The 17,767-nt window shown below is 37.0% G+C and overlaps 3 protein-coding genes across 3 annotated transcripts; all 3 read left to right on the top strand.

The window, feature by feature from the left end:
- Positions 1–1,367: 1,367 nt before the first annotated feature.
- On the top strand, positions 1,368–3,008 carry LOC111216074 (putative F-box protein At2g02030). The gene has a single exon (XM_022720360.2). The coding sequence runs from the start codon at positions 1,666–1,668 to the stop codon at positions 2,920–2,922; it is 1,257 nt and encodes a 418-aa protein (XP_022576081.2). The 5' UTR covers positions 1,368–1,665; the 3' UTR covers positions 2,923–3,008.
- Positions 3,009–6,746: 3,738 nt separating this feature from the next.
- On the top strand, positions 6,747–16,763 carry LOC111215314. The gene is made up of 14 exons (XM_048779651.1): positions 6,747–6,811; positions 6,878–8,311; positions 8,447–8,700; positions 8,788–8,869; positions 8,992–12,604; positions 12,686–12,784; positions 12,866–13,315; positions 13,390–13,446; positions 13,517–13,597; positions 13,672–13,728; positions 13,820–14,037; positions 14,124–14,205; positions 14,338–14,725; positions 14,851–16,763. Exons 5-14 carry the CDS (start codon positions 12,515–12,517, stop codon positions 15,126–15,128), a joined length of 1,800 nt encoding a protein of 599 aa, XP_048635608.1. The 5' UTR covers positions 6,747–6,811; positions 6,878–8,311; positions 8,447–8,700; positions 8,788–8,869; positions 8,992–12,514; the 3' UTR covers positions 15,129–16,763.
- Positions 10,798–12,309, top strand: LOC125608680. Its single transcript, XM_048779122.1, has 3 exons — positions 10,798–11,673; positions 11,757–12,170; positions 12,271–12,309. The coding sequence occupies exons 1-3, from the start codon at positions 10,798–10,800 to the stop codon at positions 12,307–12,309; spliced, it is 1,329 nt and encodes a 442-aa protein (XP_048635079.1).
- Positions 16,764–17,767: the final 1,004 nt, after the last annotated feature.

Here is a 17,767-nt window from a genome sequence, read left to right as displayed (position 1 = left end):
TTATAGGCCCAATATTAGTACGAAATAAAATCTTCTCCATATGGTAAAGTATTATTTAGATTTTCTTTTTCTTTTTTCAGTTTATCCGCCTGCAAAAACAATTCTCTGTATCTAAACGATGGCTAAGAGAGTTCGCTGAAGCACTGTTTCATGGCTTTGGTTCCGTTTAAATTTACAGAAATGCCACTGAGAAGCTCTCTTCCTTCTTCGCTTCACGCGTTTCTATTCTATCCATTGTCTGCGAAACCTTCCCGTCACATTGTTCGCCAAGTCATAATTAAGAACCGCCGATCAGATCGACAAATGGCCTCCGTCTTGAACGTGGAAGAACAAGAGGTTGAGAAAGTTGATGGTGATGGAGGAGTGGTGGTGAAGAAGTGCTTGCTCGTGACATGAGGTCATCTCCGAGGAAGAAAGAATCATGTTCCAAAAAGTGGGATTGAAGATGAAGTCATACTTACCCTTAGGTGAGTCTTGTTAACTTAGTTTCCTCTACGGCTGCAGTGAATGAGAGGTTGTAGTAGAATGTAACAAATATCTCCTTTTAACACTCTTTGCATGGATCCAACTAACATGTATCTGATAGCTATGACTTTTGGTCAAAGCTTGAGAACCAAGTAAACTGAAAACAAAGAAGAACACAATACTTTTTGGGCAATTAAGATTGCCTCTTTTTGGCTTTTTCATTCATTTAAATAGAGAAGATACAGAAACAAAGTGGAGTCGTAACTCCTTTCAACATGGGAATTAAGGGAAAGTGGAGGAGATGGTTTCCTATATACAAGGAAGACCTATTCTCTTCTTATTATCAACTGAAACAAAATGCATAAAAGAAACAATAAATATTCTACGTTATCAATTACGTAGTGTATTTCGGTTTGGAGACTTGGTTTGGTTTGAGACGTGTCGGTTCGGTTCTGTAACTCTATCAGTATCCGTGGTGTTTTCGATGGGGTGATCGAGAATATGCATCTGCATTGGAAGCACAGAGAACTAGTGAAGCTTATATCGAAACAGAAGAGTCTTGCGTTTGTTGAAAACACAGCTCGGTTACTAGAATACGAGAGCGGTGGAGTTCTTGTGGCCATAGAAAATGTTCCTAAAGGGTTTGCACTTATTTATTACCGTGGAAAGAATTACCAGAGACCGAGAAATCTCCTTGACAAAAGCAAAGCATTGAAACGTTCCATTGCTATGCAACGCCATGAGGTTCGAAAATTCCTGAATTACAAATTGCATTTTAATGTATTATCAAAGTTGATCGCAGCTGTTGCTTATGGATCATTTAAACTGTGGGCAGCTGCCCCCAAGCCACTGTATGTACATCCGCCACTAAATAGAAGAAGTATATGTTGGATTACGGAAAATCTGAAAGTTGAGTAATACTAAATAGTGGTTTGGGTACATATTTTATAGAATAGGTACACTATAGTGCTGTTTCAAAAAAAAAAGGGGTATACTATAGTGTAATTATCGTTTAATTAAATTTGAAAAAGACGTAACGGCTCTCTTCCCCTTTAGGTTTTGTCGGCAGAATGAGTCTTTTTTCTTCTTTAAACAAAAAAAGGAAAATCGGTGGTGGTTGCCATATAACAAAACAAAAATAAAAAGGAAAAAAATAAAATTTTGGCTGTATAAATTATAGATTCGAGTGGGAAAAAAAACATGATGGCTTCGATGGAGATTTATCAGAGAATCTTGAGAGAAACCAAACGGAGAAGAAAAGGAAGAAGAGAGTGGAAGGTTGAGATCCCCAATGATGTCATGGAAGAAATCGTGATGAGGCTTCCGGTGAGATCGATTATGAGGTTCCAAGCTGTTTCAAAGCACTGGGAATCCATGATTAAGACCAGAGATTTTGGGGCAAGACACATGGCTCATCAGAGAAGCAAAGATCCTAAACTCATGCTTGTCTCGTATGGTCTCTCTCATATCCGTTTTGAGCAAAGGGACTTCGAGACGACTTCTCTTCAAGAGAGCCTCCGTTTGAAAACTGAAAAGATTGAGGGTGCTGCTATGGCGATCTCCGAATGCTGCGATGGCCTTGTCTGCTACTACAGATTGACTCAAGCAGTGGAAGTGGTAAACCCGGCCACAGAAAAGTCCTTGGTCCCACTCCCCTTAGCGAAATTTCAGCAGCTCCATAAGGACCATCCAGACCGGGATATGGAGCAGGAGATAGAGGCGATTACAGATGAAGATGATGGTCCTGATCTAGTTCCATTTATATTCTTTACTAGGTTTGGATTTGGGAAAGACAGCCTCACAGGACGATATAAGATAGTGTGGCTCTATAATATATATCCTGCCACCTTGAACAAGAAGAAGAAGACCAGATGCGAGGTTTTCGATTTAGAGGAATGGAGGTGGAGATTCGTGACTACCAGACCTCTCGATCATCACCAAATCTTGTCTGATCAGAGGCCATCGTTTGCAAACGGATCCTTATACTGGCTCACGGGAGATGAACAAGGATACCCATCAACACTAACCAAGCTCATAGTTTTAGATATTCATACAGAGATGTTTCAAGTCACCTCAACACCACCTTTTATTTCCCCTGACGCCTCTGGTGACAAAATTGCTCTATGCAATCTTGACGGTCGTCTCTGCATTTCTGAGCTCCAGGGAGATTGTACGCAAGAGTTTTGGTGGAGGGTTGAAGAATGCGACAAGTGGGAGCGAATCTTCTCAGTTGACTTGATTTCTACTTCCTCTTGGTTTGGTGGTATCGCTTCACAGCCTCTCACACCTTTGGCCATTTCCAGGGATAACAACAAGGTCGTCCTCTCGCTTACCTATCACGAAAACCTTGTTGACTTTGATCTTGATCCTGACTCAACTGTTTATCATTTGTATTATTCTGGTTACTATGGCTTCGCTGTTCCTTATTTTCCAAGTTTATCACTTGTTGATTTCTAGCTCTCTCTTTTTTTTTCTGATACTATTTATCTTCAGTAACATTAAAATGTGTTTTGTAAATTCAATTTACAGTTCTGTTCTTTTTACTGATTTGTGATTGGTTGGACACTTGACTCCCAAGCTTTACAGCTCTCACACTACAACAACTCCCAGAGCAATGATAAAACAAAACTCACACCCTAACCAACTCTTCTGATTCACTGATTTGTGACGGACGCAAGGTAGAAACTGGAGGCGGTTGTAGGGGAGAACCCTAGCGGATTTGGATTCGTTGCGAAGAATCTAAAATTTCTAGTTTAGAAGAAGGTGATTATCCATTACGCTAAGATAAGGCGTGCATCTTTTTCTCTTTTTTATCTCCCGAGATTATAGGCTTATAGCTGAAAGTGATCTCGGTGTCTGTCTTAAGTTATGAAACAGAAATTGATTTTGTCCATTGTTGCGAAAAGAAGAGAGAGTGGCGATTTCAGAATCAGGACAAGAGTTTCTTCATCATCGACTTGTCTTTAGTAACAAAGAGGAGTTCAGTCCTGTCGCAGTTAGAGATGTCAGAATCATGAAGATTTTGAACTAAGCCAAGGAAGTAAAAAAAAACGCTTCAATTTATAATTTTCATTTACAGAAATTGTATGTTTGTCAAATGTATTTGTTCAGTATTTAATAAACTGTTTAACAAATGTATAGTTATATACGATTTTAAATTTTACAGGTTGAATACTCAAACATAAAATCAAGAAATTGATTGCCAACCAAAATAAAGGGCAATTGTCAATAATAACACCTTTTGAAGTTTATGTCCCAAAAATAGCACTAGAAGGAGAAAGTCACAAAAATAGGTTTCATTAAAGAGGTAATTTACCCTTATACCCTTTGTTATAAGAATAAAAAAAAAACATTTCATTTCCTTCGATCGCGAATCCTGTCGTCTCCTCTCTGGAATCTTCAAACCCTCACCGGCACTGTCGTCTCCGACTCGGGAATCGTCGTCTCCGGCTCGGGAATCATCTTCTCCGACTCGGGAATCGTCGTCTCCGGCTCGGGAATCATCTTCTCCGGCTCGCTAGTCATCTTCTTCGGCTCGCTAATCATTTTCTTCGGCTCGCCAATCATCTTCTCCCGCTCGCTAATCATCTTCTCCGGCTCGCTAATCATCTTCTCCGGCTATCTAATCATCAGCGTCACACTCTCCACTCTCAAAATCGGACACAAATCACTATGTAGCTTTTTAAAATTAGGTTTTTTGAATTAAAATTTGGGAAGCTTGCGTTTTGATTTTGATTTGTTTGTTACTTTTTGTTATTAACCAGCGAAGCAAATGAAAGACTTTTGAATTGTGGGAACACAAAGTTGTTGGAGCATAATTCATCTCTTTGAGGTATGTTGCAGATTCAACCTTCTGTGTGTTTGTACAAATTTATAAAATAAAAGTTTGTTGTCTCTTGCTGCATCTATTGAATGTTTTTAGAAGATTTCCAGAAAGCATTTGTTGCTGCATCTATTAAATGTTGAAAATTGAAACTCGGATGCTAACACATTTTGAAACTTTTTTGCTTGGAGTCTTGTTTTGATTAGGAATGTTGATATTTTTGATAGGGTCTTGAATTTGCTTATGAGTCTTTTGTTGCTTGTGAAACTGTCTAGTGTTTATAAGAATTCCAGGAAGCATTTGTTGTGTTATTTCAGGAAAGCCTTCCAGAAAAGTTTGAAATTTTTTTTTTCCTTGTTTACGCAGGATAGAAACAAGATGGGAGATTCAGTACCTCTAAAACTAGCACTGCCAGAGCTGAAGTATCCTATTGGTTCACAGCCAAAGGAAAAGTTAGCAATCAACCAATACTCTGGTTCAGATTATATCTCTATTGTCAAAAGCATCCTAAAACCAGATGAGATGATAAGAGTCCGAGGATCATTTCTGGGACCTGTAATGAAGCTCAGTGAGAGAGGATTGAAGTTATCAGCAAAGATAGTCTACGCCATTCTCACTAGAAGCATCGTTTCTGTCAAGGAGAATGAAGCCTGGTTCCATTTCGGTGCGCAGCCAATGAGGTTCTCTATAAGAGAATTTCATATGATGACAGGCTTGAAATGTAGTGGTGCATTAGAAGGACCACGAAGGGAAACCGAGAGATTTAATTGGGAATTGCTAAAGGGGCGTAGTCATAAGTTAAGTGACGTGGTGGACCAGCTCAGAAACACAAGAGAAGATGCTTCTGAGGAGAGAATATGCCTCGCAATGCTCATCCTGGTAGAGAGCATATTATTGCGGAAGAGCAAAGGAGGGAGTTTTCCTTTGGAATATGCGAAAAATGCACAGGATATGACATATCCATGGGGAAAAGAGGCTTACATTGTGCTCCTGAAGTCAATTCAAAACGCTGTCGCGAATCATTTGGAGAATAAATCCAAATTTGAGTTGCAAGGTTATCCTCTAGTATTCCTTCTTTGGATACTAGAGTCGATTCCTTTGCTAAGGGATAAGTTCAGTAAGTGTGTACCAACAGTTGAGGTTCCTGGGCCGACTTACTTGTGTGAAAAATACACTGAGGTAGAGAATCCATCACTTGATAGGGTTTTACAGGTTGAAGCTGATACAAAGGTAAGCTTTTCCAAGTATATGTTTCTCAGTTTATTTGGCTTCTTCTTTTTAATATGTTTCTCATTGGTCTTTTTTTAAATACTCTCAGCTGAAGGTCCATTGCATACTACCTTCTATTCCTCATGATCCAGAAGATGATATCTCCATTGAAGACAAATATAGTGACGAGCTGGAAACAGTGAAAGATGTAACAAAGAAAGGGTACAAGATTACAGCCGATGACTGGGAAAATAGGTGTGTAGACACATTTGACACATTGGATGCTCTTATTCAAATGATGGCAAATAAGGAGACTGGCCAAGCTTCTACTCCGATTGATGAGGATTCAGTAAATGAAAAAGTGAACAGGATCATCACGGTAATGGAGGAGAATCTGAAGAGCATGAAGGATCGAATGTCATTACTAGAAGAAGAAAACATACATCTTAGAGCTCGTGTGTCAGAGTTGGAAGGAAACAACAATGTTTTTCCCACTAACGTGACACAAAAGGTAAATTCTCAAAACATGTTCTTTTACATTTGCATTTTCAAGTATTTTTTTGAAGATCTTGTACATATTCTTGAATGCCTTCCTAATATTTGACAAACAGCGATCCAGTGAGACACCTTTATCTCCAATGTCTCACACGCAACCATCGAGTGAGACACCTTTATCTCCAATGTCTCAACAGCCTAATTTGACACATGAGGTATGTAACCAATAAATATTGTTGAGTTTTGAAGTAATATTTGGAAAGCTTTTGTACTTCTTGAATGCATTCCTGATTTTTGCAGGAGACAATGATTGAATCAGCTGCATCTCCAAAGTCTCAACAAAATGAGGTATATGCTCAAAAATTTTTAAGAAAATATTTGGAAATTCTTGTACAAAATCCTGAATGCCTTCCTGATTTTTGCAGGATTACACGCAACAATCGAGTGAGACGCCTTTATCTCCAATGTCTCAACAGCCTAATTTGACACATAAGGTATGTAACCAATAAAATATTGTTGAGTTTTGAAGTAATATTTGGAAGCTTTTGTACATATTCTTGAATGCATTCTTGATTTTTGCAGGAGACAATGAATGAATCAGATGATGAAACTCTTGCCCTTGATACTCAAGTATTCTCTCCTAATCTGACAAAAGAGGTATATGCTCAATGATATTGTTTTCACAGTTGGAGTTTACAAAGTAGTTTTGGGTGATTTACATATATAGACCTTTCTAATTTTTGGCAGAGGGAAACACAAACCTCTACTGATGAAACGCCACCCAAAACTAATCAAGAAGAAGGAAAACCAGATGATGAGGTAATATTTACTCTAGAAATTATAATTGAATGTATTCATGATGGCCTTTCCTGATATTTTTTGCAGATTGTGATTGAGTCACCTGCTGCTCAGACTCAAGTTTTGCAAAAAGAAACACTGGAAATGAATGAGACACCTTCTTCTCCAATATCTCCAAAGAGTATTGAGGCTCAAGTTTTTACTCCAATTCAGAAACAACAGGTAAATGTTCAAAAAATCTTGGAGATTTCAAGTAATGTTTGAAAGCTTTTGTACGTGTTTTTGATCCCATACCTGACTTTTTTTTTGTTTTTTTGCAGACGGTAACAGAGGAAACGTATGAGGCTACACAGCCATTGACTGAGATCATTTCAGCAAACAATAAAAAGGTAAGCATAGAAATGTCTTTCATAAGTACAACTTGAATTTTAAATTGTAGAAACTTCTTCATAACTACCTCTTTTATTTTACTGTTATTACAGGAGGATACGCATGCTGTGCATCACACACCTTCCTCTCCATTGTCTTCACTAATTGCACTAGTTATTGAAGAAAATAAGAATGCTTTGGTAAGAAGAAATATTTAAAATGTTTATGTAATATTTTTCTATTCAACTAACTCTTACCATTTACTTTTGTCTTATAGAGTGAGACAGAAACTGCGACCCAATATTTTTCTACAAGTGAAGGAGAGCATACACAATCAAGCAGAAAGAATCAAGCAGAAGAATATCTCAAGGATACTACAGAACCTACTACTGAGCTAGTTTCCACAGATGTTTCGAAGACACAGCCTCTTACTCCGCAAACACAGCACCTTCAGACAAGTGAGGGAGATCAATCCGATGAGACACCATCAGAGCAGAATCAAGCAGAAGAAAATCTCAAGGATACTACAGAACCTACTACTGAGCTAGTTTCCACATATGTTTCGAAGATGCCGCCTATTACTCAGCAAACAGAGCATCTTCAGACAAGTGCTATAGATTTTTCAGAAACAAACGAGGTATGCATCGAGTATATTTGATCTTTAATTATTATTCTAACAATTTAAAACCGCTGATGTTACTGAATCTTCATTTTTAATAGGTTGAAGTAAGCAGGCGTATAGCTCACTTTCAAATAGGCGCAGAGGTTGAGATTTTGTCTACTGATGACGAAATATGGTATCCAGGAAAGGTTGTTGATCTTAAACTGTGTGAAGGACTAGAGGAGCTGACAGTTGAGTACACGACACTCTTCACATACCAACATAATAGACTTCAGAAACTTCAGGATACTATCACGGCTGACAAAATACGTCCTGCAACACCAACTAGTGACCAAAAATCCTTTGAGATGATGGATAAGGTAGAAGCCTTTTACAACAATGGCTGGAGCAGCGGACAAATTAGCATGGTACTTGGTGATAACACATACTCGGTGTGTCTCTATACTTCTATGGAAACTATTCTATTCAAACATTCAGATTTGCGAATTCATAGAGAATGGAAAGATGGAGTCTGGAAGATGGCAGATAAGGTAAATCATAACTAGAATTATACTTCACGTGAATTGTTTGATATACATACATTTTAGTTTCAGGAATGGTTTCCAGAAATTCCGATTGCAACAAATTTGATAATATTTTGCTTGGTGTCTATTGTTTGATTAAAGGTGAAGCCTGATAAGAAAAGGAAAGCTGCTGCCTCATCACAAAATTCAGGAATGGATAATGTTTTCCTAAGAAGGAGCGAGAGGGTGACTAAACGATCTAGAGACACAAAAACTCCATTCAAGTCTGACAGAAATCCGGCTTTAACTGTAATACCTGAGATTATACCTGCAGTTGATCCGTTTTCAACTCCTGCGGAACATAAGCTTTCAAGGCTTCAAAATTGGATGACATTAAAGCCCGGCATGCATGAAACGTAAGCATGTTTCTGTCCTTGTCTATATATTCTTATATTTATGTATAAGAGGTTTGGTAATTCCTTTGAATCTTTAATCGACTGCAGGTCCCTATCAATCAATGATAATAAGATAAGGAAATCTTTCTTTCAAAGCATGGAAAATGCAAAAAAGGACCTTAAGAAAGAGGTAATTTGTTTACATATGTTCTTGCCTTGAGCTTTTTTTTAAAAAAAAATTCAGGAAGGATTTGTTTAGTTTCAGGAATTATATAGTAACAAATTAGATAATGTTTGCCTTTTTTTTTGCAGCACATTGATGGAGCCTTTGCAATGCTAAATTGCAGAAGAAATGAGAATGCTGCTTGGTTCCACAACTACAAGATTCCAAAGGCGTGCTTCCTACCTATGGAGTTCTTGCATTGCTTGCTCTCTGATGATTTGGCTTACAAGAAAGAAAAGGTCAAAGGTAAAAAGATTTTCAACGATATATTTAAAGATACTGTGAGAGGGAAGGTATATCCAGAGAAGACATGGGGAGAAGATGTTGATGTTGTGTATGGGATTACTCTTGGAAAAAAAAGCAATGTCTGGATTGGGATGGAAATTCATTTGAAGAAGAAAAGAATCACAGTATATGATTGTTTTCAAAAGGAAAGCAACAGCATTGATATTCCTCAAGTGAAAAAGTTGGCAGGTATGTATAAACAATTTGTATTTGATGTATTCAACTGTTTCTTGGTTTGAAATATTCAACTGATTCTATCTTGATATTGATTTTTAAATATGACAGTGTTGATTACTAATCTGCTGGTGGAATCTTCTGGTGATGAGGTAGATAAAGTGAAGATGATTCCATTTGAGATTGAGCAGGCACAAGGTTTACCCAAGACAAAACATCCTTTCAACTGTGGGATATTTCTTGTCAAGATTCTGGAGTGCCAGTCATTGAAGATAGGAGACATGACAAAGATTAATGATGACAATGCATTGGAGCTAAGGAGAACCTTGTCTTGTGAGATATTCAACCAATTTGTGGATGAGAGCTTTGGGAAATGAGAATGATGCATGAAAACATTTTTTGTTTTAGTTAAGACTCGGTTTTAGTTATGACTGTTTATTTTGTTATGTTGTTGGCGTCTGGTTACATAAGAAAGATTGGAAGGATATCAAGTATTTTTTTTGGGTATCATATATCTTGGAAGGTTAAAATAATGTTTTGGATGGGTTTCCAGAAAAAAAGTTAAGTGTTTCAAATGTAAAAAAGAATGAAATGAGATTATATACTAAGGATTGGACATGTATATGGTAAGCTTAAAATTGTGATGTTTACAGACAACAAAAATTTAGAACCACAAAGGATCGAACCCAGAGGGAGAGAGTTTGCGTATTTGGATAGTGTGGGAGTTTAGCCACTAGGCCAAGAAGAATCATCTGTTAATGGATTACATTTAATTTTATTTAACTCCAAACTGTAACACAAAAAAAAATTAAAATTGATTTTGAATCCACCACATATCGAACCCGGGGATAGAGAGACTTTTGAGTTATGAAATGCCTTGGTTTAACCGCTGGTCTGAGGAGAATCATCTGTTAAAGAATATTACATAAACATACTTAAACCAATTAATATAGGATAGGTTTCCAAAACAATACATTTCGATTGAAAAAAGACAAAACTCTTGCCGTCTCAACACTCTCGCCGTTTCAAACTTCTCGAATCTCACTCGTCTCCGCCTCTCGAATCTCTCTCTCATCTCCATATCTCTCGATCTCCGACGAAAACCCATCTCCAGAACTCTCTCTCTCTCTCGATCTTTTACGCGAGCTCTCTCTATTCTCCGAGAAAAACCATTTCTAGAGCTCTATCTCTTTAAGGTATGTTGCAGATTCAACCTTATGTGTGTTTTCTTTCTGAGAGATTGGTCTCCTGGTTTTTGCTTGTGTATAGACTTGCTCGTTTTAACCTAATATGATTGGTAGAATTCTAGTTCATGTGAAAGCATGTGTATAGACTCAGGAAGGATTTGTATTGTTTCAGGAAACCCTTCCTGAAAATTGGATTTTAATTAATTTAGACAAATAAAATTTTTCTTGTTTACGCAGGATAGAAACAAGATGGGAGATCCATTACCATTAAGACTAGCACTGCCTGAGCTGAGGTATCCGATTGGATCAGAGCCAGAGAAGACGATATCGATAAACCAACACTCGATAGTTGCTTATATCAAAACTGTTAAGGAAATTCTAGGAAATGATGAGTTCAACAGAATAAGAGGGACGTTTTTGGGACCGGTGATCAAGCTTGGAGAGAGGTCTTTGAAATTATCAGCTAAGATAGTGCACGCAGTTCTCACCAAAAGCATCAAGACAGTGAAGAGACACGAAGCATGGTTCCATTTTGGTGCTCAGCCAATGAGGTTCTCTATAAGAGAATTCCACATGGTGACTGGTTTGAAATGTAGTGGTGAAGCAAGAGAACCACGAGAGGAAACCGAGAAATTTAAGTGGGACTTCCTAAAAGGGCGTACTCATACAGTAAAGGACGTGGAGAAGCAGCTCAGAAACACAAGAGAAGATGCTTCTGATGAGAGATTCTGCCTTGCAATGCTCCTCCTGATTGAGAGCATACTACTACAGAAGAGCCTTCTCGACGGTGGCACAACTTTTACTTTGGATTATGTGAAAATAGCGCAGGATATGGATGTCTTGATGACATACCCATGGGGGAGAACAGCTTATAATTTGCTGTTAAAATCACTTCAGAGAGCTGTCGACAAAAGCCTCGACAAAAACAATTATGATTTGCAAGGATTCCCTATGGCATTTCTTATATGGATACTTGAGTCAGTACCTTTGCTACAGTATGCATTCAGTCAAGTTGTTCCTATTCTGAGCGTTCAACCGTCTACCCCAATATTTTTGTGTGAGAAGTACCTTCAAATAGCTTCTCCACAGCTGATAGATGTTCTCCTAATTGAAATCAAAGATCATGTAAGTTTTTACATTATTTTTTTCTTGTTTCTGTTTTGCCTTATGATTCTCCATTTAAAAGCTAATTATTTTTATGGTTTCAGCTTAAGGTCACATGCATCCTACCTCCTATTTCTAATGATCCAGAAGCTGATGTTTGCATGGAAGACGAAGCTAATAAAGATCTGGATGACATGGCCGATTTATCCAAGAGAGGTTATAAGTTTAAAATTAGAGATTGGCGAAACATGTCAGTAGACCTATACGGTGCTAATGAACAAATAAGAAGAGCATCTTTACTGTTTGGGAATGGAGGGATGAGTCAAGCTTCTTCTTCGTATCAGGAGGAGTCTTTGGAATCAAAGATCAACAGAATCAGCGAGATGGTGGGAGATAATTTAAGGATCATGAACGATCGTTTGTGTTTGATTGAAAAAGACAGGAAACAGATTAAAGAACGTGTGACAAAACTAGAGAAACTACAAAGAGTTACTTCATATGAAACCCCAAACAATGAGGTAATTTTTTTTCGGAAATTAAAATTAATGTTTATCTAGTTCTTGATTCAGTTTTTTTTTGAGTTGTCAAGTAATTTTGGAAGATGTTATACATATTTAGGATTGCCTTCCTAATTTTTGTTGTACTTGCACAGACTGACACAACTCCATTTCATGAGACGGCTTCCAGACAAGGTGAAGCCAATGCAGATCAAGCAGATGAACAACTTAACAATGAGGCAAGTATAATTTTGAAAACTGTTGGTATTTATAAAATTATGAATTTGGTTGTACTTAAATTAATTTTTGGAAGTTCTTGTACGAGTTCATAATCCCATTCCTGACTTCAGGATACACGAGAGCCTATGAATGAGATCACGAAAGAGACACCTGGTTCTCCAATAGCTCAACAGAATATTGAGACTCCAGTCCTTACTCCAATTCAGACGCAGCAGGTACCTTCTTTAAAAAATTGGACTTTTCAAGTAATTTTTGGAAGCCCTTGTACGTGTTCATTCAACCATTCCTGAATTCAGGAGACTCACGAGCTTATGAATGAGATCATTTCACCAAACATTTCCGACACACAGCCAAATACCCGAGCTCGCAGAAATCTTTTAACAGAGCAAAATAAGGTATTACTTTCATTAAAACCTTTAATAAATACACAGCAACTATCAAAATGACTGGATATCCTTGAATCTAAACCATCACAGGATGTAGAAAGCAGAGTTCAAAATCCCTTTGAGATCGGAGCAAATGTGGAGATTTCATCACAAGATGACAATACTTGTCATAAATGGTATCCAGGAAATGTGTTGGCAACATATTTGGTTGATGGGGTTGAGATGGTGAAAGTTGAGTACTTCGTCCCGTCTCTGGACGAAAAGAAGAGGAAAAGGAGTGTTGAGACACGTGTATCAATTGACAGAATACGTCCTCAACCACCACCTGAGAGATCTGGAGCGAAGAAAAGTTATGAGCTAATGCAGGACGTGGAGGCGTTCGACAATGGTGCCTGGTGCGCTGGAAAAGTTAAAGTCATTTTGTTTGATGGCTCGTGTTTTGTCTCTTTGAACAATTCTAAAGAACAAATTTACTTCCACCATTCTGAGATGCGAAAACCAAGAAAATGGGTAGATGGTGTTTGGGAGATGACAAAAAAGGTAAAACAAATGCCTTGGATCACTTGAATTGAAAAATAATGTCATTTGTTTAATATCTCGGTATTGATTTTCAGATGGAAGAAGAGCAGACGCAGAGTGTGAATCCAAGTGAAGGAGATGGTGATAAAAAGGTATGAAATATTTATACATCATACTAGGAATTAAGATATAAATGTATCTGAATTTTTGTCATTCAAAAAGGGGAAGGCGAAGGCTGTCGCTTGTAAGAAAAATGAAGCAGCTGGTCCATCAGAAGATGGTGTTGGGAAAATGGCAAAAGAGGTAATAAAAATGAATAAGATCCACTTGAATTGAAGTTCAGGTCAATAGTTTGATATATCGGTTTTGTTTCACAGATGGAAGTAAAGCAGGGTAAGAGTGTGAAACCAAGTCAAGACGATCATGCAAAAAAGGTATAAAAAATATTTTTACTTCATATTAGGAAGGCATTCAAGTATAAAGATAAAAACGATCCTGAATTTTTGTCTTTATTTTTAATTAAAGGGGAAGCCTGATGTTGGTAAGAAGAAGAAAGCAAATGCTCAGCCAGTAGATATGCTTCCTTTTCTACAGCGAGAAGAGAAGAGGCCAATACGACCTAGAAACCCTCCTATACCTGTAACACCTGAGGTAATCCTTCCAATTGATCCATTTGTGACACCTGAATTTCCTCGGTTTTCAAGGCTTGCACACTGGATGGATCTACGGGGCATATATCGTGTGTAAGCAACTTTTTGTCCTCGCATAAATATTCCTAATTTATTTTGTAAAAGTTTCGATTGATACTAGTTAATTTTATCAACTACAGACCGTTTTATATCAATGGAAAAGAAATTGAAAAAGAGTTCTTTCAAAAAATGGACGATGCAGAAAACAATCTCAACAAAGAGGTAATCAACACTCTGTTCTGTCTTCTATTTGATTGTGTCATATGTTTAGGAAGAGGTTGAGTTGAGCTATGCTAGATGTCCATGTTATAGCAGTTCTATATGAAGTTTCTAACTATATTGTTACATTGGCAGCACATAAATGTTGCATTTGAAATGCTAAATTGTAAGAGGGTTGAGCAAGGTGCTTGGTTCCGCAACAACAATCTTCCAGCAGCATGCTTTGTACCAGTCAAATTCTTAGAAGTGGTTGGGTACGCTTATGAATCTGTCAGGAAGCCACATAAGAAAAAACAAACGTTATTGGAGGGCTGTGTAGGCGAACTTGTGAAAGGTTTAATACATCCAAAGAAGGTATGGCTGGAAGATGTTGATGTTATATATGGTGTCATTGAAGATAAGTTGAGCTATCACTATATTGGGGTGGAGATACAATTGATGGACAACACAATCACACTCTTCCATTGTGGTCTTCCAAAAGCAAATATCAAACGTGCTCTTAATCAAATCCAAGAACTGGCAGGTAAAAATTCTTTACATATTCATTTTGTTGTCTGTTGCTGCTTGTGCTTGTGATGCATTTTTACATATTCATTTTGTTGTCTGTTGGTGATTGATTTATTGTATAATTTTGGGTATTTATGACAGTGTTGATTAGTGCCATAAAGATGGAACTTCTTGGTGAAGAGGTTAATTTCGAAGATATCAGTCCATTTGAAGTTAAGTTTGCAGAAGGGCTTCCAAAGACAAAATTTCCATACAACTGTGGTATTTTTGTTGTGAAGATGCTGGAATGCAGGTCACTGGGATTGAAGAGCATGGCTAATATAAATGATGAAACTGCGATGGACTTACGAAGCAAGCTATGTTGTGAGATCTTCGACCAGTTTATGGATAAAGATTTCCAGGAAGGTCAAAGGAAGTGAAAATGTCATATTTGTTCTACTCTGTTTTCTACTCTGTTTTCTACTCTGTTTTCTACTTTGATATTAATTATCCCTAACGTTTAAGTTTAAGTTTGTAATGAATCCCTAACGTTTTTTTCATTTAGATTGTTATTGAAAATTTTTTAGGATGTATTGATGAATTGTCAAATGCTTATGGTACTTTTAGGATGGGTTTCCAGAAAAAGAGTGAGAAAGCAAAATGCACCAAAGCCTAGCAAATTCCTTTAAAGTTTACAAAAAAAATGAAAAAGAATGTGATCCGATGTTGATTGAACTCGTGAACTCTCGAAAGATGAATCAAAGTGTGCAGCCGCTGTGCCAAGGGTGTTATACTTGCCAAAAGCTATAATAAAACGAAAATAACTTTTGAATATGTAATTAAAAACAGAAAAAAGTGTAAGTATACACAAACGGGGATCGAACACGGCTTATTGTGTGATAAGGGTACACTAAGAGTAGAACGGATTGCCACTAGGCTACGGTGGATATTCGATAACAGAGTAAATGTGAACTTATTTATTCACAGACGATAGATTTATATAATCTGGATATCATTTTAGGTATTCAGGATAGCTTTCCAAAAACAAATTCCTTTAAAGTTTACAAAAAAAAAATGAAAAAGAATGTGATCTGATGTTGATTGAACTCGTGAACTCTCGAAAGAAGAATCAAAGTGTGCAGCCGTTGTACCAAGGGTGTTATACTTGCCAAAAGCTATAATAAAACGAAAATAACTTTTGAATATTTAATTAAAAACAGAAAAAATGTGAGTATACACAACGGGGATCGAACACGGCTTATTGTGTGATAAGGGTACACTAAGAGTAGAAGGGCTTGCCACTAGGCTACGGTGGATATTCGATAACAGAGTAAATGTGAACTTATTTATTCACAGACGATAGATTTATATAATCTGGATATCATTTTATGTATTCAGGATGGCTTTCCAAAAACAAATAAGCAAATCAGATAACCAAGTTACAAGAACACTAGGCCAAACCATTACAAAATAGTGAAAAACATTGAACAATTTTTTTATTTAGGTTGTTAATTGAAGAAACAACACAAGAGAAACAAAAGTACTTATTCATTTAAAATAAAAACTGAAAATCAAACATAATGTGGTCCTTAAAAACATAAAAAGAGAAGATGATAACATGAAATTACTCATGACACAGCCAACTTTCGCCAAGTTTATCCCAATCAGGGACTTTGACCTTCACATCAGCAAGCATTCCTTCCGCTTCCGAGTGCTCTTCTTTGAGTTTCTCCAACTCAGCAGTTAAATCAAATTTTCCATCAGCTTTGATAATATCTTCAAGCAACTCGATTTGGACAGCAATTGAATTTGCTTTGCTGGATGCCAGATTCCAATCATTCTCAGATAGCCTGTATTCGTTGGACAAACGAAGAAGAGCCCTGTAATGTACCACAGTTTCCTTCTTCCCCTTATTGAAACCTTCGGCGGCATCACATCCGTAAACCTCCTCTATGGGACGCTTCATCATCTTCTTTGAACTTCCTTCCATTGAAACTTTGTCCTGCAACAAAATCGAAACTAAGATGTTACGATAAAATAGAAATAGAAAAAAGTTCATGAATTGAATGGAAAATGAGAAAATCGAAAACTAACTTGTATTGCAAAAGGATAAATCAGACGAAATGAAGTGAGTGAATAAAAGGTCTGATATCGTCCCTTATATTTATAGAACTAAAAGGAACTCTTCGATTATTGAAGTCAGTTAAAATAAACTCTTGATTATTGTGGAACTCTTCGATTTTTGAAGTCAGTTACTGAAATAACCAATCATATAACAGCCAATCTTGACGAAAAGAAACTCTTCGGTTACTGAGTTACATGATGTCGTTTGGAAGAGACTCTTCGATTCCTGAGATATATGTTTGAACAAAAAAAAAAATCAACCATTAATCGTAGGAGAGTCGAACCCGGGTCGAACAAATGTTTCGGTATCATAGGTTTCGTGGTTTAGCCGCTAGGCTGAGGAGAATCATCTGTTAGTTGCTTCCACATAATTGAATTTAGCCATACAATTTATAGTAAAATACATTGGAAAGATCTTAGATAGTTCAGGATGGGCTTCCAGAGTATGCATGAATAATATACATGAATGTTAGTGTGCTTCTTTCTTAAACTAGAAAAAAATGAAATGAGATCAAAACTAAGGATTAATATCTACACATTTGGAAAATTTGATAATGTGATTTGCAAATTTTGGAGGAAAAAAAATATATATATACACATCTCATAGGATTCGAACCTGAAGATGACTAGGAGGAAAGAGGGAACTAAGGTGTAGTAGCCACTAGGCCAAGTTAATTTCAGTCATTACATGTTGTAAGTAAAGTAATATATTCTCTTTTATTTTTATTCAACTTAAATTTTTTTAAAAACTCTGATTAGTAGGGGAATCGAACCCGGGTCGAGTCAAGCGTTACAATTTCGACAGATAGGTGTTTTAGCCGCTAGACCGAGGAGAATCATCTGTTACACTTTTCCACATAATTATTCTTAACAGAAAATGTTGTATTATAAACCTTGGAAATGAACTCGGTATTTCTGGATGGGATTCCAGAATAGTTGAATATTACTGTGTTTT

Source organism: Brassica napus, chromosome A5 (genome assembly GCF_020379485.1).
Source record: "Brassica napus cultivar Da-Ae chromosome A5, Da-Ae, whole genome shotgun sequence".
NCBI classification, from domain to species: Eukaryota; Viridiplantae; Streptophyta; class Magnoliopsida; order Brassicales; family Brassicaceae; genus Brassica; species Brassica napus.
Note: the sequence above shows the minus strand (reverse complement) of the source record. Positions and strands in the feature narration are given on the sequence as shown.

What these genes read in the sequence shown, in the direction of transcription:
- LOC111216074 (XM_022720360.2), top strand. Translation starts at nt 1,666, where the DNA reads ATGATGGCTTCGATGGAGATTTATCAGAGAATCTTGAGAGAAACCAAA.
- LOC125608680 (XM_048779122.1), top strand. Translation starts at nt 10,798, where the DNA reads ATGGGAGATCCATTACCATTAAGACTAGCACTGCCTGAGCTGAGGTAT. An exon ending in TAATTGAAATCAAAGATCAT is followed by an intron (nt 11,674 to 11,756) that starts GTAAGTTTTTAC and finishes TTATGGTTTCAG; the next exon opens with CTTAAGGTCACATGCATCCT. An exon ending in ATGAAACCCCAAACAATGAG is followed by an intron (nt 12,171 to 12,270) that starts GTAATTTTTTTT and finishes ATACATATTTAG; the next exon opens with GATTGCCTTCCTAATTTTTG.
- LOC111215314 (XM_048779651.1), top strand. Translation starts at nt 12,515, where the DNA reads ATGAATGAGATCACGAAAGAGACACCTGGTTCTCCAATAGCTCAACAG. An exon ending in AAAACAATCTCAACAAAGAG is followed by an intron (nt 14,206 to 14,337) that starts GTAATCAACACT and finishes TTACATTGGCAG; the next exon opens with CACATAAATGTTGCATTTGA. An exon ending in TCAAATCCAAGAACTGGCAG is followed by an intron (nt 14,726 to 14,850) that starts GTAAAAATTCTT and finishes TATTTATGACAG; the next exon opens with TGTTGATTAGTGCCATAAAG.